The sequence below is a fragment of the Eptesicus fuscus genome, chromosome 7 (genome assembly GCF_027574615.1).
Source record: "Eptesicus fuscus isolate TK198812 chromosome 7, DD_ASM_mEF_20220401, whole genome shotgun sequence".
Taxonomy (NCBI): domain Eukaryota; kingdom Metazoa; phylum Chordata; class Mammalia; order Chiroptera; family Vespertilionidae; genus Eptesicus; species Eptesicus fuscus.
The window spans coordinates 15,188,026-15,211,120 of NC_072479.1; the positions used below are offsets into that span (position 1 = coordinate 15,188,026).

Genomic DNA, 23,095 nt, shown 5'->3' on the forward strand with positions numbered 1-23,095 from the left:
TGGCCCATGATGTGGAGTTTCTGAGGCCCATTAAGAGACTGAGAATAACAAGTAGCCTTCAGGCAGAAGCAATTGTCCAACCCCATATCTTGCCACACCTGTGGATGATTGCCTGAGGGCTACTAAAGACTGAATCCAATCAGTCTCCAGGCAGAGGGGTCTCTGGAGGCTTTGAGTCTTTGCCTGATGTAGTTAGACAGAAACAGTGTTTCACACTGTCCTGCACTAGAGACTGAGAGGTGTAGCAGATATACCTAATACATAGTCACAAACACAGACAGGCATCAATAATGAGGAGACAAAGAAACAACCCACAAATGAAAAAACAAGAGAATTCTCCAGAAGTGATAAATGAAACAGATATAAGAAATTTATCTGATACAGACTTCAGAATAATGATGGCAAAGACAGCATGAGAAAAGATACAGTAACTATGAAAATGGAAATAAAGAATGACATAGCACAAATAAAAGACACATTGGAAGGAATACACAGGAGATTAGGAAAAACTGAGGATCAAATAAGTGAATTAGAAGACAGGGTTGAAAAAAAAATCACTCAATCAGAAAACCGAAAAGAAAGAAACAATTAAAAACCAGGAGGACAGCTTAAGGGAGCTGTGGGACAACGTGAAACATAACAATATTTGAAAAGCAGGAGTGCCAGAAAAGGGAGAAAGGGATAGAGAAAGTGTTTGAAGAAATAATGGCAGAAAATTTCCCTAACCTGGTAATGGAAAAAATCACACAAGTTCAGGAGATACAGAGAACTCCAAGCAAAAAGAACCCAAAACAGGCCTACACCCAGAAACATTATAATTAAAATGCCAAATATTAAAGACAAAGAGAGAATCTTAAAGGCAGCAAGAGAAAAGCAAACTGTCACTTACAAAGAAGCTCCCATAAGGTTCACACCTGATTACTCATCAGAAACTCTACAGGCCAGAAGGGAATGGCATGAAGTCCTCAAGGTAATGGAAAGCAAGGATCTGAAACCAAGATTACTATATGCAGCAAGGCTATCATTCAAAATAGACAGTTAAATAAAGAAATTCCCAGTCAAAAAAAAAGGCTAACGGAGTACATCACCACCAAGCCTGCATTACAAGAAATGCTAAAGGGACTGCTGTAACGAGAAGGAGAAATAGAGAGAGAAACCTAGGCATACAGAATTAAAATAGCAATAAATAAGTACCTCTCAATAATAACCCTAAATATAAATGGATTAAATGCTCCAATCAAAAGACAAATGGTAGCTGAATGGATATGAAAACGTGACCCAACTATGTGCTGTCTACAAGAGACCCACCTCAGAACAAAAGACTCACACAGGATGAGAGTGAAGAGATGGAAAAAAATTTTCCATGCAAATGGAAAAGAAAAAATGGCTGGGGTAACAATATGCATATCTGACAATATGGACTTCAAAATGAAGGCCATCACAGGAGACAACAAAGGTCACTACATAACACTAAAGGGATCGATCCAACAAAAGGATATAACCCTGGTAAACATGTATGCACCCAATATAGGAGCACCTAAATACTTCTTTTTTTTTAAATGTATTTTTATTGACTTCCGAGAGAGGAAGGGAGAGAAAGAAAGATAGAAAGATGAGAGATGATGAAAGAGAATCATTCATCGGTTGCCTCCTGCACGTCCCGTACTGGGGATTGAGCCCGCAATCCAGGCATGTGCCCTTGATCAGAATTGAACCTGGGACCCTTTAGTCTGCAGGTGGACGCAGAAGCACCTAAATATATAAAAAATTTCTAGAGGATGTTAAGGGAGAGATGGACAACAATACACTCAGAGTAGGGGCTTTAACACCCCACTGACTTCACTGGATAGATCTTCCCGATAAAAAATTAACAAAGTAACAGTGACACTAAAGGACACAATGGATCAGATGGATTTAATTGACATTTATAGAACACTAGGGGCCCAGTGCACAAATTTGTGCACCTTGAAAGGAACTGTGGGCTGCTAGACTGCGGTGGGCACAGGGGCGGGTCTCAGCCCATCCTCCGCGCCTCCCCCCCGGACCCTCCTGCTGTGGTCCCCAGTCCCCTGTCTGCCAGCAGCCTCGTTCCCCCTGCTGCCACTCCCATGTGCTGACAGTGTCGGCCCCACTTGCACCCGCTGGCGGCGCAGAGCAATTGGGGCTGGTGCCAGCAGCGGGTACAGTCAGTGGGTGCAAGTGGGGCCAGCGTCGTCAGTGGGTGCGAGTGACAGCTACTGCCCCGATGGCCCCTCAGGAGCAGGGGGAGGTGGAGAAGCCCTGAGGGGCGATCGGGGCCAGCAGCTGCCATTCACACCCACTGATGGTTTCGAGTGATTGGGGCCGGCGCCGGCAGCAGGTGCGAGCAGTGGCTCCGGTGTCAGCAGCAGGTGCGAGCGCTGGGTGGGTCTGCGGCGTGCGGGAGCAAAGAATTTTCAGTAACCACCAGAGGCTCGCCCTGATGACAGTGACCGGTGCCCCACCTTGGTCTGATGCCCCTGCTCACCTGCTTCACCATCCCGCCGCAGCTGATACCCACATGTTCCACACTCTGGCGCCTGCTGCTGACGCCTGCCATGTTCCGTGTGCGCCCCCTGGTGGTCAGCACACATCATAGCAACTGGTTGTTCAGTTGTTCCACTGTTCAGTCTATTTGCATATTAGGGTTATATATATATATATATATATATATATATATATATACACACACACACACACATATATACATACATACACATACACACACATAGACTAGAGGCTCGGTGCATGAATTCATGCATCGTGGGGTTCCTCGGCCTGGCCGGCGATTGGGCCAATCAGGCTGCCTTGCCCAGTCCTGTTCAGGGCGATCAGGGAGGCCGGGGAGAGGGACTGCAGGAGGTTGGCCAGCTGTGGGAAGTTGGCTGTAGGAGCACACAGACCATCAGGGGACAGCTCCTGCATTGAGCATCTGCCCCCTGGTGGTCAGTGTGCATCATAGCGACCAGTCGTTTGGTTGTTCAGTCACTTAGGCTTTTATATATATAGATTTCACCCCAAAGCTGCAGAATATACATTCTTCTCAAGTGCACATGGGTCATTCATAAAGATGGACCACATGTTAAGACACAAAACAAGTCCCTACAAGTTCAAGAATATTGAAATCATATCAAGCGTCTTTTCAGATCACAGTGGAATGAAATTAGAAATCAACTACAGTAGAAACACCCCAAAACATTCAAACACATGGATGCTAAATAGCATGTTATTAAACAACTAGTGGCCCACTGCATGGATTCATGCACATTGAAAGGAAATTAATTAGAAGAAATATTTTAATATAGCTATTTGTCCTTTCTCTATAATAGAAGTGTCAGAGATAAAATAAAATTAGTAAAATGTATATGAAAATAATATATAAATTGATTAATAATCATGACGCCGGCTTCTTTTGGCTTCAGAGGTACGTTGTGCCAATAGTTGGTCTTCAGACATATTGTGTCAAAGACAACACTTCCTTTCAGCTTCAGAATGTCAACAAAAACAACCAAATTCATGATCAACAATGACAGATTGAAACACAAGCATGCAATTGGCACCAGAGAGAGCTTTATATATATTGTGCATGCGCGAGTCAATGTTTATTTTTAAATTGCCAGTGTGTGTCATATGTACCAGCTGGTTAGTCAGTCAGACGTATGGTTGGTCACTTAGCCTTTTATAAATATAGGGATGACTGGGTTACCAATAAGATCAAGAATGATACCAAAAACTTCCTGGAAACAAATGAAAATGAATGCAAAACAACCCAAAATCTCTGAGACACAGCAAAAGCAGTCCTGAGAGGGAAGTTCATAGCACTACAGGCCTACCTCAAAAAAAAAAAAAAATAATAATAATAAACTATTTAACTCCACAACTTAAAGAATTATAAAGAGAACAACAACAACAACAACAACAACAACAAAAAAAACAGAGTAACCAGAAGGAAGGAAATAATAAAGATTAGAGCAGAAATAAATGACATAGAAATGAAAAAACGATGAAAAAAAAATCAATGAAACCAAGAGCTGGTTCTTTGAAAGGATAAACAAGATTGATGAACTGTTAGCTAGACTCATGAAGAAACAAAGAGAGAGGACCCAAATAAATAAATTCAGAAATGAAAGCAGAGAAGTAACCACTGACACCACAGAAATACAAAGAATTGTAAGAAAATACTATGAACTATATGCCAACAAGCTGGACAATGAGGATGAAATGGACAAATTCCTAGAAAAATACAATCACCCAAAACTGAATGAGGAAGAATCAGAAAATCTGAATAGACCAATAACAACTGAGAAAATAGAAGCAGTAATCAAAAAACTTCCAGCAAACAAAAGCCCAGGTCCCGATGGTCTCATAGGGGAGTTTCACCAAACATTCAAAGAAGTAACACCCATACTCCTCAAACTATTCCAAAAAATCCAAGAGGAAGGAACATTTCCAACCTCCTTTTATGAGGCCAGCATCATCCTAATTCCAAAACCAGACCAATAACATGCCAATATCCCTGATGAACATAGATGCTAAAATCTTCAACAAAATATTAGCAAATCAGATCCATCAATATATTAAAAAGATCATACACCATGACCAAGTGGGCTTTATTCTGGGGATGCAAGGCTGGTACAATATTCACAAATCAATAAATGTGATATATCATATAAACAAATTGAAAGACAAAAATCACATGATCATATCAATAAATGCATAAAAATCATTCGACAAAATCCAACACCCATTTTTAAAAATCCGTATCTTTTCCTTTTCCTTTACTGAGTTCTTTTTTTTTTTCTTTTAAAAATAATTCTTTATTGTTGAAAGTATTCTCCTATCTCATTTTTCAATGTCCTGTAGTTTTCTGAGTACAGGTCTTTTGCCTTCTTGGTTAAGTTTATTCTTAAGTATCTTAATTTTTGTTGAAATGCTAAATGGAATTGTCTGTTTAGTTTCTCTTTCTGAGAATTCATTATCCTATATAATAAAGAGCTAATATGCTAATTAGACCGAATAGCAGAACGACCATCCGGACAACCTTCCGGACGAAGCTAGGGCTGCAAAGGCCAGCCAAGGCTTCAAGGGGCTGTGAGGGCCGAGCCCCTTGCACAAATTTTGTGCATCGGGCCTCTAGTCTATATATATATATATGCCTAAGCGACCAAACAACTAGTCGCTATGATACCTACTTACAACCAGGGGGCAGATGCTCAACACAGGAGCTGCCCCTGGTGGTCAATGTGTTCCCACAGTGTCAGCTGACTGATGGGCGCCAGAAGCAGGGCTCACGGCTGGCCGCCGCAGCCCAGAGACTGCAGCAGAGCAGCAGTGAGCCTACCAAGTGGAGGCAGGCACAGCTGGGCCGGGATGAGCAGGAGTGGCAGACAGGAGCAGCAGGCGGTGTTGGACTGCTGGTTTAGGCCCAATCCCCACAGGCTATGCCAAGGGACCCCACCAGTGCACAAATGCATGCACCAGGCCTCTAGTTGTTTAATAACATGCTATTTAGCATCCATGTGTTTGAATGTTTTTGGGTGTTTTTACTGTAGTTGATTTCTAATTTAATTTCATTGTGATCTGAGATGATGCTTGATATGATTTCAATCTTCTTGAACTTGTAGGGGTTTGTTTTGTGTCTTAACATGTGGTCTATCTTTATGAATGACCCATGTGCACTTGAGAAGAATGTATATTCTGCAGCTTTGGGGTGAAATGTTCTATAAATGTCAATTAAATCCATTTGATCCAGTGTGTCCTTTAGTCACTGTTTCCTTGTTAATTTTTTGTCTGGAAGATCTATTCAGTGGAAGTCAGTGGGGTATTAAAGTCCCCTACTATGACTGTATTGTTGTCCATCTCTCCCTTAACGTCCTCTAGAAGTTTTTTGTTATATATTTAGGTGCTCCTGTACTGGGTGTATATATGTTTACCAGGGTTATATCCTCTTGTTGGATCAATCCCTTTAGTATTATGTAGTGACCTTTGTTGTCTCCTGTGATGGCCTTCATTTTGAAGTCTATATTGTCAGATATGCATATTGTTACCCCAGCCTTTTTTTCTTTTCCATTTGCATGGAAAATTTTTTTCCATCTCTTCACTCTCATCCTGTGTGAGTCTTTTGTTCTGAGGTGGGTCTTTTGTAGACAGCACATAGTTGGGTCACGTTTTCATATCCATTCAGCTACCATTTGTTTTTTGATTGGAGCATTTAATCCATTTATATTTAGGGTTATTATTGAGAGGTACTTATTTATTGCTATTTTAATTCTGTATGCCTAGGTTTCTCTCTCTATTTCTCCTTCTCGTTACAGCAGTCCCTTTAGCATTTCTTGTAATGCAGGCTTGGTGGTGATGTACTCCATTAGCCTTTTTTTTGACTGGGAAGTTCTTTATTTGACTGTCTATATTGAATGATAGCCTTGCTGCATATAGTAATCTTGGTTTCAGATCCTTGCTTTCCATTACCTTGAGGACTTCATGCCATTCCCTTCTGGCCTGTAGAGTTTCTGATGAGAAATCAGGTGTGAACCTTATGGGAGCTTCTTTGTAAGTGACAGTTTGCTTTTCTCTTGCTGCCTTTAAGATTCTCTCTTTGTCTTTAATATTTGGTATTTTAATTATAATGTTTCTGGGTGTAGGCCTGTTTTGGGTTCTTTTTGCTTGGAGTTCTCTGTATCTCCTGAACTTGTGTGATTTTTTCCATTACCAGGTTAGGGAAATTTTCTGCCATTATTTCTTCAAACACTTTCTCCCTTTCTGCCTCTCCTGGTACTCCTGCTTTTCAAATATTGTTATGTTTCACATTGTCCCACAGCTCCCTTAAGCTGTCCTCCTATTTTTTAATGATTTTTCTTTTTGATTCTCTGATTGAGTGATTTTTTCAACCCTGTATTCTAATTCACTAATTGGATCCTCAGCTTCCCTAGGGAAAGTTTCTTTGTCTCCTCGTTATTGATGCCTGTCTGTGTTTGTGACTATGTATTAGGTATATCTGCTACACCTCTCAGTCTCTAGTGCAGGACAGTGTGAAACATTGTTTCTGTCTAACTACATCAGGCAAAGACTCAAAGCCTCCAGAGACCGCCTCTGTATACAGAGTGATAGGATTTTATCTTGAATTGCCTGAGGGCAATTGTCCACAGGTGTGTTGAGTTTTTTTCCAACGGTGTGGGGTAATTCTGCCTGAAGGCTAGTTGTTACTCTCAGTCTCTTATTGGGCCTCAGAAACTCCACACCTTGGGGCAAGGTGTTTTCCAATAGGGTGTGTCAGCTGTCTTCCCGCCAGGCAAAGCTGCCTGTAGAGCTAATGCCTATGTGCGAAAAATGTCCTAGGCAGTGTGAGGGAATGACTCAGCACAGGAAACCGGGGTGTCTGCCTTCTGAACTCTAACTGCTGAGTCCCTGGTCCTGGCTTCTGCTCACACAGCTCCAGTCTCCTCTGCCAGAGCACAAGGTGAGTGGCTCCTCAGTGAATTTTGTGCATTGGCCCTTTAAGAGGGTGCCTGCATTTCCAGCCATCTCTCCTTGGCAGGCAGCAACCCTGCTTCTTTTCTACACCAGATGTTATGTGGGTACCCTTCTCAGTTCTGGTGCTCTCTGCTGGGGGGCCCAGCTTGGGGATTAGACCCCAGAGTTCTCAGTGGCAAGCCCCCACAGCTGAGATATCTCTCTAGGACTTCAGTTGCTGTCTGTGAAAGCCCAGCCAGCCCTTTCACACCTCAGCCCCTCCTACCAGTCTCTATGCAGTCTCCACTTTCTGTCCTGGGTTGTCAGGGTTCTCTCCGGCGAGTCTTCCGTTGATTATTCAGGAAGTTTTCCTGCATTTTAGTTGTAATTCCAGTTTGGTCCTTAGAGAATGTCTGTGTAGCATCCACTTACTCCGCTGCCATTTTTAATCTCTCAACACCCATTCTTGATAAAAACTTTCAGCAAAGTGGAATAGAGAGAGTATATCTCAATATGATAAAGGCCAAATACGACAAACCTACAGCGAACATCATATTCAATGGGCAAAAACTGAAACCATTTCCCCTAAGAACAGGAATAAGACAGGATGTCTGCTTTCACCACTCCTATTCAACATAGTACCGGTAGTCCTAGCCACAGCGATCAGAGAGGAAGAAGAAATAAAAGGCATCCAAAAAGGAAAGGAGGAAATAAAACTCTCATTATTTACCGATGACATGATATTGGACACAGGAACCCTAACATCTCCACAAAAAAACTACTGGATTCAATAAATGAATTTGGCAATGTAGCAGCATACAAAATCAGCACCCAAAAATCGATGGCTTTTTATGCACCAATAATGAATTCTCAGAAAGAGAAACTAAACAAACAATCCCATTTAACATTGCAACAACAACAATAAAAAAATCAAGATACTTAGGAATAAACTTAATCAAGGAGGTAAAAGACTTGTACTCGAAAACTACAGGACATTGAAAAACGAGATAGAGGAAGATATAAACAAGTGAAAAAATATACTATGTTCATGGTTTGGTAGAATTAACATAATTAAAATATCCATTCTACTCAAGGCAATCTGCAGATTCAATGCAATACCTATTAAAATACCAACAGCATATTTCACAGATCTAGAAGAAATACTCCAAAAATTTATGTAGAACCAAAAAAGACCTTGAATAGCTGCAGCAATCTTGAGAAAGAAGAACAAAGTGGGAGGAGTCACAATACCAGATTTCAAGTTATGCTACAAAGCCGCCATAATCAAAACAGCCTGGTACTGGCACAAGAACAGGCATCTAGATCAATGGAACAGAACAGAGACCCCAGAAATCGACCCAAGCCATTATACTCAATTAATATTTGACAAAGGAGGCAAGAACATACATTGGAGTTAAGACAGTCTCTTCAATAAATTATGTTTGCAATATTGGACAGATACATGCAAAAAAAAAAAAAGAAACTAGACCACCAACCTACACCAGGAATAAACTCAAAATGGATAAGACACTTAAATGTAAATGGTGAAACCATAAGAATCCTAGAAGAAACCATAGGCTAAAGAATCTCAGACATCTCTTGTAGCAATATGTTTATGGATACATCTTCTAGGGCAAAGGAAACTAAGGAGAAAATAAACAAATGGGCCTACATCAAAATAAAAAGCTTCTGCACAGCAAAGGAATCCATCAATAAAACGAAATGGGAGCCCACTGTATGGGAGGACATATTTGGCAATGATACATCTGATAAAGGGTTAATATCCAAATATATAAGGAACTCATACAACTTAACAAAAGGAAGACAAACAACCCAATTAAAAAATGAGCAAAGGACCTAAATACAGTAGACACCTCTCCAAAGTGGACATACAGATGGCCAAGAGACACATGAAAAAATGCTCAAAGTCACTGATCATCAGAGAGATGCAAATTAAAACGACAATGAGGTACCCCCTCACACCTGTCAGAATGACTACCATCAACAAATGAACAAATGACAAGTGCTGGCGAGGATGTGGAGAAATGGGAACCCTAGTACACTGCTGGTGGGAATGCAGACTGGTGCAGCCACTGTGGAAAACAGCATGGAGCTTCCTCAAAAAATTAAGTATGGAACTGCCATTTGACCCAGTGATCCCACTTCTAGGAATATATCCTAAGAAACCTGAAACATCAATCAGAAAGAATGTATGCACCCCTATGTTGATAGCATCACAATTTACAATAGCTAAGATTTGGAAACAGCCTAAGTGCCCATCAGCAGATGAGTGGATTAAAATACTGTGGTACATTTACACAATGGAATACTATGCAGCAATAAAAAGAAGAATCTCTTACCCTTTGAGATAGCATGGAGGGACTGGGAGAGTATCATGCTAAGTGAAATAAGTCAGTCAAAGAAAGACAAGTATCACATGTTGTCACTCATATCTGGAATCTAAGTAACAAAATAAACTGATGAACGGAGTGGATCCAGAGTCACTGGAAGCATGGAACAGAGTGGGGAATCTCAGAGGGAAGGTGGGGGAGGGTGGGAGGTAATAAGCCAAACACCTTGTATACATATATGCATAACGCATGGGCACAGACAATAGGGTGGTGAAGGCCTGGGGTAGGGGGTGGGGGCAGGCTGGAGAGGGTCAATGGGCAAAAAAGGGGGGCATATGTAATACTTTCAACAATAAAGATTAAAAAAAAAACAAAAACAACCTCATCATCACCGATTACCAGAGGGAAATGGGCGTGGGGGGAGGTAGAAGAGGGTAAAGAGGGGATGAATGGTGACGGAAGGAGACTTGACTTTGGGTGGTGAACACACAATGAAATATACAGATGATGTATTATAGAACTGTACACCTGAAGCCTATATCATTTTATTAACCAACGTCGTCCCAATAAATTCAACTAAAAGAGAAAAAAGAATTCCCAACCTGGAGCAGATAGAGGCAAAGGGAGAGATAAAGTGCTATAAAAAAGGTGTAGAAGTGGAGGAAGGGGGGCCAAAGACCGGGAGACAGACAGGGGAAGGTGTGTAAGTGACTGCAGATGAGGCAGATGGAAGGGAAGGGGCTGCCAAGATAAGGGCCCAGTACAAACAAACAGACAATTAAGGGCAATAAAATGAGGAGCCAGCAGAAGTGGGGTCAAGACTGTGACTGAAATGGGGCCCAGATTAGGATGAATGCCTAGTCACCTCCACATCTATCACAATGCCCCAGGGACAGCTCAGAGCAGAGACAGGAAACAGCCCTCCATGAATTTGACCCCTTGCTAGGAAGCAATATGGGAACTTTCATCTGCATATTCACATGCGCATACCTGGTGATCCCTGTCCTCAGAAACCTACAGGCCATGAGATGAGGTAGAGAATGCCATACCCCAGGAAAAGTACAAATGCTACACTGCAGCTCTGACGCAGAGACTACTATCTGAGATCTTGACAAATGGATAAAATTTGGGCATTTGAGAGATAAAGTGAAGATCTTAACCTTTTTCACTAATCTCTCTCAAGTCGTGGTTAAACACCCAAGGACTGCCTAACAGACTGCTGAACAGAAAGGAAGTCCTGGAGACAGAGGCAACCCCACAGATGCCTGCAGAGTGGATGGTCACCTAAGACAGTTCTGGTCTCTCTACCCCAGATTATACCATAACAACCACAGTTCAGAGCATTGGCCAGGACCTCTCACACCACCATGGATCAATGCCACCCCTCAATCACCCACATGTGGCTAAAGAAAATTGGCCTCAGGATATGCAATATATAAGCAAGACACTGGGCAAGTGGCCAATTCTAATTTCTACGTGACGTCACACTATTGGTGATGCTAAGTCTACACAAGTGTACCATGTGCTACCAAGCCAACATCACAAAATCCCGATTCCTGTAAAACACATTCCCAATCACATTTATTTGCTATTTACTCCCATGAAACATGACTTATTTTTTAATTGATATATAAGCACATTTTTAGAAAAATATTCATATCCTGTTACCCAATTATCAATTAACCAACATTAAATTTCTGGATTTATTTCTTCTCAAGAAACCTCTTCTCTCTTTATTGTTGTTGTTGCTGCTGTTAAATGTATTTTTATTGATTTCAGAGTGGAAGGAAGAGAGAGAGAGAGAAACATCAATGATGAGAGAGAAATAATTGATCGGCTGCCTCCTGCACATCTCCTACTGAGAATGGAGCCCGCAACCAAGGCACGTGCCCTGACCGGGAATCAAACAGCTACCTCCTGGTTCATAGGTTGATGCTCAACCACTTAGCCACACCGGCCAGGCCTCTGCTCTCATTTTTCAATTATCTTGTCTCTGCTCTAACTGAAGTCCCTGGCCTGGACTCGGAGCCAGCCGACTTGACACACACCTGAGTGTGGCCAACACTCCCAGAAAGAAGTCTGTGAGAGGTCTGTGGGCCCCTGCCCCTATGTCAGAAGAGTGTCCCACCACCAGCACTCAGACCTCTCTACAGGGAGACCTGGGTGCAAGTCCACCCTCCTCCCACAATGGCTATATTGGGAGAGCCCCCAATTTCCTGGGGCAGGGGCCTCTCAGCGCAGCACAGGAAAAGAGGAGTCCAGAGCATGTGCCCAAAGGTGGGTGTTTATGAACAAGGTACAGGCAGAGCAGGCATGTACTCCCAGAACACCATAAAGACAAGTTGCCCAGTTAGGCTCTGCACATACAATAAAGCGAGCTCACCTCTAAACCTCCAGGTTAGTTCCCACTGAAACTGAGGCTCAGAGAACGTCATATCTTACAAGTGATTGGTGAGACTATCTGCTTGAGCCTTCAAAGAATGGTTTGTCCTTCACACTTCCACTTACGTGTAAAACTCCCGTCACACAAGTGTTTGCCATTAGACCTAAACGAGCTTTTGGACTGGGTTTCTGGATTGTTTGATGGCAGCTCTTAAGTCAGCTCTCTTTTACCTAAATCTTTAAGAAATCATAAACCCTAGGCCGGGCCAGTGTGACTCAGGTGGTTCGAGTGTAGTCATGTACACCAAAGGGTGGCGAGTTCAATTCCTGGTTGGGGCACATACCCAGGTTTTGGGCTCAATCCCCTACTGGGACGTGTGTGGGAAGCAGCTGATCAACATTTCTCTCTCACATTTCTCTCTCGCTCTCTTTCTCTCTCCTTCCCTTTCTCTCAAAAAAAAAAAATCAATAAAATTAAAAAATCATAAACCCTAGACTAAGTCTAACAGCCTAAACTTCCATTCATCCTATCTGTTCAAATTACAAGAGGGTCAGTCAAGACAAGAACTCCATTCCTTATGTCTGAAATTCTGATCATAAGATTGCAACTGAGCCCTATAGGGACAGATGTACTGTGGAGAAATAAGTAAGGTTAAAAAAATGACAAGTGCATGTGCCCGTTGGGCAATGGACCCTTTTGAAAGGGATTAGTTGAATAACGTGGGCATCTAGGTTGGCAGTTGTAAGATCTCCCTAAGCAGGCCAACCCCTTCTTCCATGGCCAGGTCACACCTCAGAGCTCAGCCCAGGGACAGCCCAGCTGGTCTGCGGTGAGTGGGGAAGGGTGGGGATGGGGGACGAGGTCCAGCTCACCCTTCGACCCGCCTCGTTGTTCTGCAGGTTCATAAGCACCCGGCCCTGCTCCTCCGATCCCTTGGCAAAGTTCTTCTCCCGCTCCCGGGCATCCACAAACTCCTTAGCAAACCGGTAGCCGTACTCCACGTTGTCCCCACAGCCGCCCCACAGCCAGTCCCGGGGAAGGTCCTTGGGCCTCGCTGTCCTGCTGCAGCCACAGGTGGACAGCTCACCCTCTCGGCAGGCCCTGCTGATGGCGTTCACCACCCCCGCGGCGCTCACAGCATAGGTGAAGGCCGTCTCCCGGCTCCCTGCAAGACAAGGCAAGACGGGGGCGAAGGGGGTCAACTCTCTAGTGGAGGCTTCCTCCCCTCTGCCTCCTCCAAACCCATGCCGCCACAGCCGCCACAGCCGCCACAGCCGCCACAGCCGCAGCCGTAACACGCCCGGGAGTGGCCTTTCACTTCGCATGACTCTAACGGTTTGAAACTTCTCTTGATCATGAGCTGAACTTGACCTACTCTGCCCTACCATATACCAAACAGAGTGACTCCCCCGCAGCCCTGGGCTTACACTCACATCCATTCCAGAAGTCTATATGACCAGGAGATTCCTAGGAGGCAGACCTCCACGCAGGAGAGAGTGGGCATTGAGGAATTTAGGAAACACCTGAGACCGAGAGAGGGAGACTAAATAGAAATCATGGGACTAAAAACAGGACTCTGTTCTCACAAAAATCTCTCCCTTACAGAGGGCAATTTTTCACTCTGGGAGCCACACATCTGTCTTTTTATGGCTACCGTTATCTAGCTAGAGCAGGAGTAGAAAGTGAACTGGAATTACAACATCCAGAACCATCCAAGCTGTCTCCGGGTCTTCCGCAGGGTCCACGCTGCCGCCCAATCCCCAGCACTGGGACCCACACCTATGGGACCTCAGCAGGTCTCTCCAAACACCTGGGTCATTTCTACTAGAAAAGCCGTTCCTCTATTGCTGTAGTGAACCACTTGAAAACTCACATGATATATGCTCTAATTCAATAAAAATGTTTACAAAAAATAATACTCAGCCACCAGGGAAATGCAAATCAAAATCACAATGAGACACCACTTCACACGCATGAGTATGGCTATCATCAAAATGACAGCTAAAAAGTCGGGGGGGACTATAGAAAAACGGGAACCCTCATGTACTGCTGGTGGGAATGTTCAATGGTACCGCTGCTTTGGAAACAGCCTGGCAGCTCCTCAAACATAGAATTACCACATGACCCCGCAATTCCATTCCTACAATATATCCAAGATAAAGGAAAACATCTGTCTACAGAAAAACTTATACATGAATGTTCACTGTAACATTCTTCATAAAAGCCAAAATGTTAAAAAAAAACAAACAAAAAACCTCACATTGTCCATCAGCAGGTATATGGGTAAACAAAAGGTGGTCTTATCCATACAATGGGATATTATTTAGCCATAAAAAGTAATAAAGTACAGTCCTGGTTGGTGTGCCTCAGTTGGTTGAGTGTCATCCCATGCACCAAAGGGTTGCCAGTTCGATTCCTGGTCAAGGTACATGACCCAGGTGTGGGTTCAATACCCGGCTGTAGGTTCAATCCCCGGTTGGGGTGCATACGGAAGGCAACCCATTGAAATTTCTCTCTCACATCAATGTTTCTCTCTCTCTCTCTCTCTCTCTCCCTTTCTCTTTCTCTAAAAATCAACAAAAACATATTTTAAAAACATATTGTATTAAAAAATTAATTAAGTACCATTAGAACATGGGTGAACCTTGAAATTATTATGCTAAGTGATCACTTAGCATTTTGTGTCTATACTGCACCTCATATAAAAGGCCACATATGATCCCATTTATATGAAATGTTCATAATATGAAAATTCATAAAGACAGAAAGATTAGTGGTTACCTAGGGTTTGGGGAGAAGGGGAGAGAAATGAAGAGTGATCTCTAATGGGTATGCAATTTCTCTATAGGGTTCTGGAATTAGATAGTAGTGCTCATTGCACAATCTTGTGAATATACACTGAACTGTATATTACTTTATATTTCAATAAAGAAATAAGAAATAACATTCATATGAACTCAGTAATGGAAGGAAGAGAGTGGCTTTTAGCGGGAAACTGAGATTCCATCCTGATCTCAGCTATTAAACCAGACAGAATTTCTGCTCTCCATGGTCAGAAGTAGACATACCACAATTCTGTCTTGGCAGGTGGAGAGGGAAGCAGTCTGTAATTAGGAGGTCTAGAGTGATCACCTTACCCTACGTTTGGATTATCTAGGAACAGCACAGTGAAGTTTGCAACCAGACCACACGGGAAAATTAGTTTTTCTCAATTAACCAGGGGCCAGCTTCTGGTCAGGAGTAGCCCAAGTAGACTAGGAGTAGCCCAAGAAAACCCAGGGATGTAGGAAGTCACACCCATGACTCAGCGATCAGGCTTAACATCTGAATCAGCGCTGAACCACTGCCAGAGACCAGGGCCGATCCGGTCTGGGGGAGTCAGACTATGAGCGAGAGCTCCCAGGATGTAAGAGGCTCTTAGGCAGGAGGGAGTCATGCCTGAGAAGTCTTCCCAGAATGGGGCGTCAGCTGGCTCCCGGGGCAGGAAGGAGCCTCTGAAGCTGCAGTCCAGAGCCACATTCCACCCACTGTGAGCATTCCTTTTACAGCATTCCTCAGAGAAGTGGGTTGGGTTCTCAAGGCAACCCATTCCCCCTTCTGTAGTGACTCTAATCACCAGAGCATTCTTATATTAAGCTGAAATAGGCTTCCCTATAACTTCTGCCTGCTGGAGAGGCACCATCTAATCCCTTTTCCATATGACAGCCCTTCAGTATTTGAAAACAACGAAGATGCCCTTTATTCGTTCTCTTTTCCAAGCTATATATGTCTGATTTCTTCTTCCATTCTTTAGCAAACATGTTTTTTTAGAGCTGAGTCACCCCTCTCAGAATTGCCTTTTAAAATAGGGGACCTGAGGCTGAGCGTGATATCGCAGGCAGTACGCGCTCTGAGGGTCCTCGCCCAGCAGCATGGCTTGGAACCCTAACCTGTCCTGAGTGAATTAGCTGTCTCGTGCAGTCATTCTGCCTCTTTCGGCCGGGGCTTCCTTAGGTCCTGAGTGCAGGTGGCTCTGCCTTCATGGGCAGCAGGTGGGTCTCAGGTAAGCTTGGTAAGTAAGGCTTCTAGTGCTCTTCTCAGAAAGCAAGAATGGATAAGCATGGGCGAAGGGTGTCTATATATGAAACAATTCAGAGTGGAAACTCAAATCATATCAAGGAAAAAGGCCGTTAAACCAGCAGCTATTAAAAAGACCTTCCTCTAGTAGGACAAGAGGAGCCAGCAGGATAATCTTACACCCTCTCTGTTCCAGCTGTCAGGAAGGTTCCTCCATGCTTCAGAGAAGGAAGGGGTCTTGGGAAGTCACACACAAGCCAGCTGTGAGAGGACTCACCAGGGGGGGCATGGAGGACAGCTTCCCGGGGAAGCTACAGAAAGGAACGGTGAACATAAAGCAGACAGGTAGGGTCTGCGTTCACAGGCCATCCCACCGTGCAAACCTGTACCCAGCAGAGTTTTCTACTCCGGCCAACACTTTTCTTTCTAAAGTAAAAAAGGAAAGCCTCATTTTCTGGCCTTCACTCAAACAAAACAACACATGGAAAGGATCTGGCCAACATCAGGCATACATTAGGTTATTCCCCTAAAGTGATTAGGGGTGCCTCTCTCTGTGCTTGGGCCATCCTGTGCCCTCACCGGAAACCCAGGACAGAGGGTGCTGCTGACCGAGATCTTTACCAGGAAGAAGGGACAGATACTAAGTATATTTGAGAAGAATTGATAAATTATCACCAAATCTCACTTAATCCTCAAGTCCATTCTTTTGGGAAAGTTGCCCAGTAAGACTGTCATGAGAACATGAGCATCCTTTTGTGACTCTCGAGTTGACACTGAAGGAAGAGAGAAGTGAGGTTCAAAGTGTACTTTCCCCTGGTCCTCACTTCTCAATATGTGGAAGGGGAGGAGAGGAAAGAGGTCAAGAGGTGGGGGGCTGCCAAGTATACAGGGGATCGGAATCTCAACTCCCTAACTCCCTGCTGCTAAAATCATTCTTTAGGAAAACTGCAGCCTTGGGTAACTCCAGAATGTCTTTTGAGGGGAAGCTGTTCTGAGAGAATGTGAGATAGGGACTTCAGTGCTCTAACACCTTCCTTTTATGGCCCTGGGGATAAGACCCAGTAGAATAAGGCCGGATTTCTCAATTTCTTGCCAGGGAGAGGAGAATTACATTTCAAAAGGACCTAAAACAATTAGACCCCAGATCACACCTCCATCTAAGCAATAGGGCAGCGAAAGAATCCTAGACCAGGAGTGGGAGAGGGGAGAGAGCTGGAATCTGGGGAGAGTGGCCCTCTCATCTTTCTTCTTCAGTCTGTCCCCTGCCCCCACTTTCACACACACCCTTTCAATGAAAAAGCCAGGACTGGATCTGGGTTGGATTAATGACAGCTATCACCAATTTGGCTCAAAGTTTCTATCTCTCTCAGGGTCCAAGTGAAAGAGGCAAAAAGCTTACAGACATTCAGGGCAAGGCTCTCAAAGGAGGCCCTTGTGCTGCGTGAGACAAAGGGCACTGGTGGTGGGCGGCTTCCCAATTCTCTCTAACTCAACTCAGATGCTCTGAGCCCTTCCCAGAGTGAGTCACGCTGGCAGCCCAGACAGGGCGAAGCTGGAAGAGAGGGTTAGCCGAGCACTGAGCTGTGCGGCTAACACATCCTCTGAGACGCCGCTGTCTGCGTGCACCTCCCTCCCCCCTCACAGGCCAATTCCAAGCCACGAGAAAACCCAGTTAGACACTCAAGTGGGCTCTCTCTGCCCATCCTGGGAGAGAGAGCATGCGTGCACCCAGGCCAGGTGAGCACAGCTCCTTCAGCCAAGCCATGTCTGTGGCTGCTTACCTATCTGCATGACCCTCCCAAAGACAGAGGTGTCGTCCACGGTGCTGCAGTTCCACCGCCTCTGCCGGAACTGGTGCTGGCACTCCTTGATGCCCATCTTGGCTCCCTCCCCTATGTAGGCCATGTGCTCCTGGTACAACTGGCACAGCTTTCTCTGGCCCGGGGAGAGCCCCGGAAGCTGGCTGCACACAGGCTGGGCACCGATGATGAACATCTCAGGTCTCTGCACCGGGTTCATAGCTAACGACCTACAGCAGCAATTCAGAAAGGGGAAAGGAGTGAGCACATGCCTGCGTGCAGCAGTAAGTCATTCATCCAACACATTTATTGAGTGCTTTCTGTGAATAAGACCGTGCAATGAGGGCTGGGAAAAGGAAATTGGGGAGCCCTGGACAATGTGGCTTGATGGTTGGACTGTCATCCAGTACACTGTAAGGTCATGGGTTCAATTCCCGTCAGGACACATACCTACGTTGTGGGTTCGATCCCTGGTCAGGGTGCCTACAGGAGGCAACCGATTGACGTGTCTCTCTCACATCAATGTCTCTCTTTCTCACTTCTCTTTCTCCCTCACTAAAATCAATAAAGAAAATTGGGGAAACTGAGGCACGAACACAGGTGACATGTGAGATATCAGATGCCTAAGACAAACTTGAGCTTCTGGATCCAGAGCGATCAGACAGAGGAAGAGTTCTTACAGCTGGGAGAGGAGCTTTTAAAAAAATATTTATTTTTAAATTTCTATTTCTTAATCCTCACCTAAGGACATTTTCATTGATTTTTAGAGAGAGGGGAAGAAGGGAGAAAGAGAGAGAGAGAAACATCAATCAGTTGCCTCCTGCACGTGCCCCGATTGAAGCCAGGGGTGAACCTGACAAGGAAAGGAATCCGAGACCTTCCAATGTATGGGGACAATGCTCCTACCAGCTGAGCCAGGCGGCCTGGGCTGGGAGGAGTGTGTACAAGGAGATGGCCAGAGTGTGAGCTGGCTCCTAAAGAGGGCGGGGCAGGAGGAGAAGGAGACAGGCAGGGCAGGCTATATTCATCTGAGGCAGAGGGCAAAGAGAGCCAACAGGAGAGCACATGACTTACTCCAGGAGTAGGAGTGAGTCGTTCACTTTGGCCTAACTGCAGGATGTGTGACGGAAAGCAATACATTCCCTTAACTAGAACTTCCCCTTATGCCGTTAAAATCTAATCCAATTTACATGCATTGCAATATACCCTAAGTGTCTTCACTTCCGTATCTGACCCACACATCCCCTCATCCACTCTTTATCCGTTCAAGGGCTCTCCCTCTGGCTCATCATCCACCAGACACAATAAAGTGTGAAGTTAGACGAAAAGGCTGTACAATTGTCATCTGAGTGAAAATTTGAGCAGGGCACAGTCTGTGCAAAACAGGTGGTGAGTGCCTGCCATTTCCATGTTGACTTGGCAATGACAACAGTCTTTAAAACACAAAAAGAAAGACACACATGATGCTACAAATCCCTCATCTTGTCCTCAGACTTATAAAACAGAAATTCTACTCTCCTTGCCCCTACCAGCAAAAAATAAATAAAATAAAAACCATCCAATAGCAACAAAAGAGATATTTTTAACCACCCATAGAAATGGTGGTAGAGCCAGGAAAAGGGGAATGCAGACAGGATCGAAGAAAAAGCCAAATGAACTAACCCTTCATCCTGTGGAACCTTTACCTCTGGGGGCTTGGGAGAGAAAAAGGGCTGTGCCAGATTTCCTGGGATAAAAGAGGGCCTCGGGATCCCTATGAATAAAGGAATGATCACGACCCGCCCCCACCGTGACCTTCTCCACATTTCAATTTCCAAAGGAGGCGTAGGCTGTAGAGGAGGACTTCAGCCCCTCTCACTCACCACCAGGAGCTGGCTTCGGCGGGGAGCTGAGCCCAGCTGGAGAGCAGCGCAGCAGCGAGCAGCAGCAGGCCTGGCATGGTCGGCCTCAGCCCTCCCCAGCGTCTTGGGAGGACCCCTGGGACTGCCAGCTTCCAAAACTGGGCTCCCTGAGAAAACAGAAATGGAGGGAGAATCAATGTGGAAATGCAACAGATAGGGGAGGACCAGGAGACAGGGGAGTGAGCTCTGGGCTGGATCTAACATCACTTGCTGCTCTCCCAAAGAAACTCAGCCTCTTTCCAACCTCCATTTCTTACTGTTCATCTCACCATAGGATTGCCTTGATGTCTCTTACCCCCAAAATGTGAAGACCCCACTCGAGGCCTAATTCCAAAGGAAATACAAGCTGAGAAACTAGAAGAGAGAAATGAAGACACACTACTTCAAGAACAGAGCATGTGCTATGCAGCATTTATGCAATGCACATCTGCCCTTCCAGAGCGAGAACCACCCCATCGCCCTCCTCTTTACCTCTCACGCCTGCCAGAGGTGGATGTCTCTGGCCACGAGGCTCTTTTGTGGGGCTAAAAAACAATTGGTGAGTTGGCTTGACAGCCAAACAGGAGTTTCCCTCTCAATCTGTAACCTTCTCACTCTAAAGTTTTCCAAATCCCAAAAGTTGTTTACCGGGAATAATAGCAGGGAGAAGGCAAGGACTTTTCACTTTCTCAGGGCAACTTCTCTGAGAAATGTAAAAGCCTACAGCCAGCCGGGGCCCTAAAGCTCTGGAGGCTGGGGCGTGCCTCCCTGGGTGGCCCTCATCCCGCCCCTGTGCTCAGGGGCCCTGTGTCCCAGCAGCACCTACAGCAGAATGGGGGCACCTCCTGCTCCTCGTCTGCAACCCTAGCCTCTAACATCTGTGCTGAGCAACAGCCCCTTCCTTTGTGGCATGAGAGCCTCCCGCAGCTTTTTGCAACTACCGGTATTCCCCGCAAACACCTTTCCTGGAGTCCTTGAAAACCTACAGAAAATCCAGCTTCTGGATCCTGGAGCAAGTCCGTAAAAACACGCCCCTCCGACTCACCCTCACCTCGTTTCCCCCGTAGCTTTCATCCAGGGCGTGACCCCTCCGTCCTAGTGAGTCTTCTTCCCACTACCCCTTAACACCTCCAACCTTACACACACAAACACACGCTCCCAACGCCCCCACCCCCACCTCACCGCGCAGTTCTGGGTCGCCAGGCTCTCCGGGAGGGGGCGGCAGGTGCTTTGGGTCATCAGCCTGGCAGATATTTTTTGTCCTGGGGCCACCAAGAGAGGAAGGTGGCCTGAGCTAGATCCAGGGAAGCTGGGCCACAGCCTATCCCCACCCCCTTTTGGTTTTTCTCCGTGGGGTCTTGGTTGGGGCCAGGGCACCAACAGGCAGGTGTGTGAGGTCAGCAGGGGGCAGATCAAAGAAAAAACTTGCTCCTTCCTCTTTGTCATGCAGAGCTCGCTCGGAAATGATCCCGTCTCTAGCCCAGCGGACTAACAGCTCCCCACACCCTACTTCCCAAACAGACCTCCCCTCCTCTAAAGGATGCCCCCTCCCCCTCTAACCTCTACCCCCCATAAATCCTCCCCGTCCCTGAGGGCAGAAGGTCTGTGAATGCACTGACTGGAACCAAGAGAGATGGAGCAGAGATAGGGCTGGCACCAGAAGCTAATGGCTTTATGGAGGGGAGGGACCAGGTCCAGAGTAGGGAGGACAAGAGAAAAGCTTCAAAGAATCTCCTTGTCCAAACATCCTCAGCTCCACCTACCAGTCCTTCTTGGGGACTCAAGAGTCAGAGCTGCCCCTACTCCCTGTGGCCCTCCTCCCTCCCACCCACATGGCCAGCCCACCACCAAGCCTCCTGCAAAACCCCGACTCCCACCGACACACATCCTCACACATTCCCATGCAGACAGCTGAGCTCTTTCTCCAGCTGCTGACACTTCTTATCCCCACGGATTCCCCCTCACACCAGTGGCTCTCACTCTGTCACACCCTTTCACCAGGCCCCAGTGAAATCTCTCTGGCTCTGCAAGTCCGAGGTGCAGCCGAGGCCACACTGGAGCCACTGTTTCGGAGCCAAGGACGGGAATCAGTGCCAGCTAACAGTCACTGTGGCTTTGACACCCCAGTGCCAGGCTGGCAGGTGAGCTAAGGCCAAACTTCCAAGAGCTGCTAATCCCGCCCCTCCGTGCTTTATAAACATAAACATAAACATAAACATAAACATAAACTAAGACAGGCTCACTCCCAGCAGCCGCCTACCAACTTGTGCTTTCCATCAAACTCTCATTAAGAAAAGATTTTTAAAAACTTAAAAAAGAAAGAAAAAGACTCTAGCATGTATGGTGGCCTCTTTCTCTGCCTTCCAGATGCAAGCCACCCCTCTGAGTGGCCACCAACCACCGCCCTCGCCCGCCCTCATTTATATTCTTTGATTTCCTCAGGCAGGGCTAGGAGGAGAAAGGTGGGTGCTGGTGACTGGTTTCACGAGTGTGGGCAGAATGGAAACTTGCCTCAGTGGGACTGGGGAGGAAGGAAAATGTGTGGGGACTGATGGTTTGGTCTTAATGAGAAGGACACATCAGAAGCCCTGTTTGTGGGCCACTGCTGAGTTTCACAGCAGGTCTCAACCAGGGGAGACTGTTCCTGTGTGGGGAAATAGGTCTAGTAATTATCCCAAAGGCAGGGCGAATTCTTTTTGCTGCCTTTGTAATAACCAGAGTTTCCCCCAAAAACTAAACAGTTTCTCTTTCCTATGAGAGGTGTCATTTCAGAGCCACCAAACAGTTAAGTAGGAGAGAATCCAGGGCCTCTTCTTCGGTAGTGACTGGGAGGTTGCAGGGATGGGGAGATGCAACATTCTCCATCGGACCCTCCTCAGGGCCCGCATGGGCTGATCAGACACATCTGCTCTGCTTCTTCATTCAGCCATTCTTTTGTTCAATAAATTCTTTAATCCAATATGCACTAGGGGCCTCATGTGTCCCAGTTACTGCTCTAAGTGCCAGAGATAGGCAATGAACAAATAAATTCAGGCAGGGTATAGGGGCACTGACCCCCCCACCCAGTCCAAAATCAGCATATAACTTTGACTCCCTCAAAAGTTAACTACTAATAGCCTACTATTAACTGGAAATCTTACCAAGAACATAAAGAGTCGA

The 23,095-nt window shown here is 45.6% G+C and overlaps 1 protein-coding gene across 1 annotated transcript in view; it reads right to left on the reverse strand.

Annotated features, from left to right (window-relative positions):
- The window catches only part of WNT5B (Wnt family member 5B), a 147,570-nt gene that overhangs the window by 14,558 nt on the left and 109,917 nt on the right, over positions 1-23,095 (reverse strand). Inside the window, exons 2-4 of the mRNA XM_054718762.1 lie at positions 19,919-20,064; positions 18,039-18,286; positions 13,074-13,366 (exon numbers count right to left, since the gene is read on the reverse strand). Coding sequence (XP_054574737.1) covers positions 13,074-13,366; positions 18,039-18,286; positions 19,919-19,995 — 618 coding nt within the window. The 5' untranslated portion in view covers positions 19,996-20,064. The remainder of the gene's footprint in view (positions 1-13,073; positions 13,367-18,038; positions 18,287-19,918; positions 20,065-23,095) is intronic.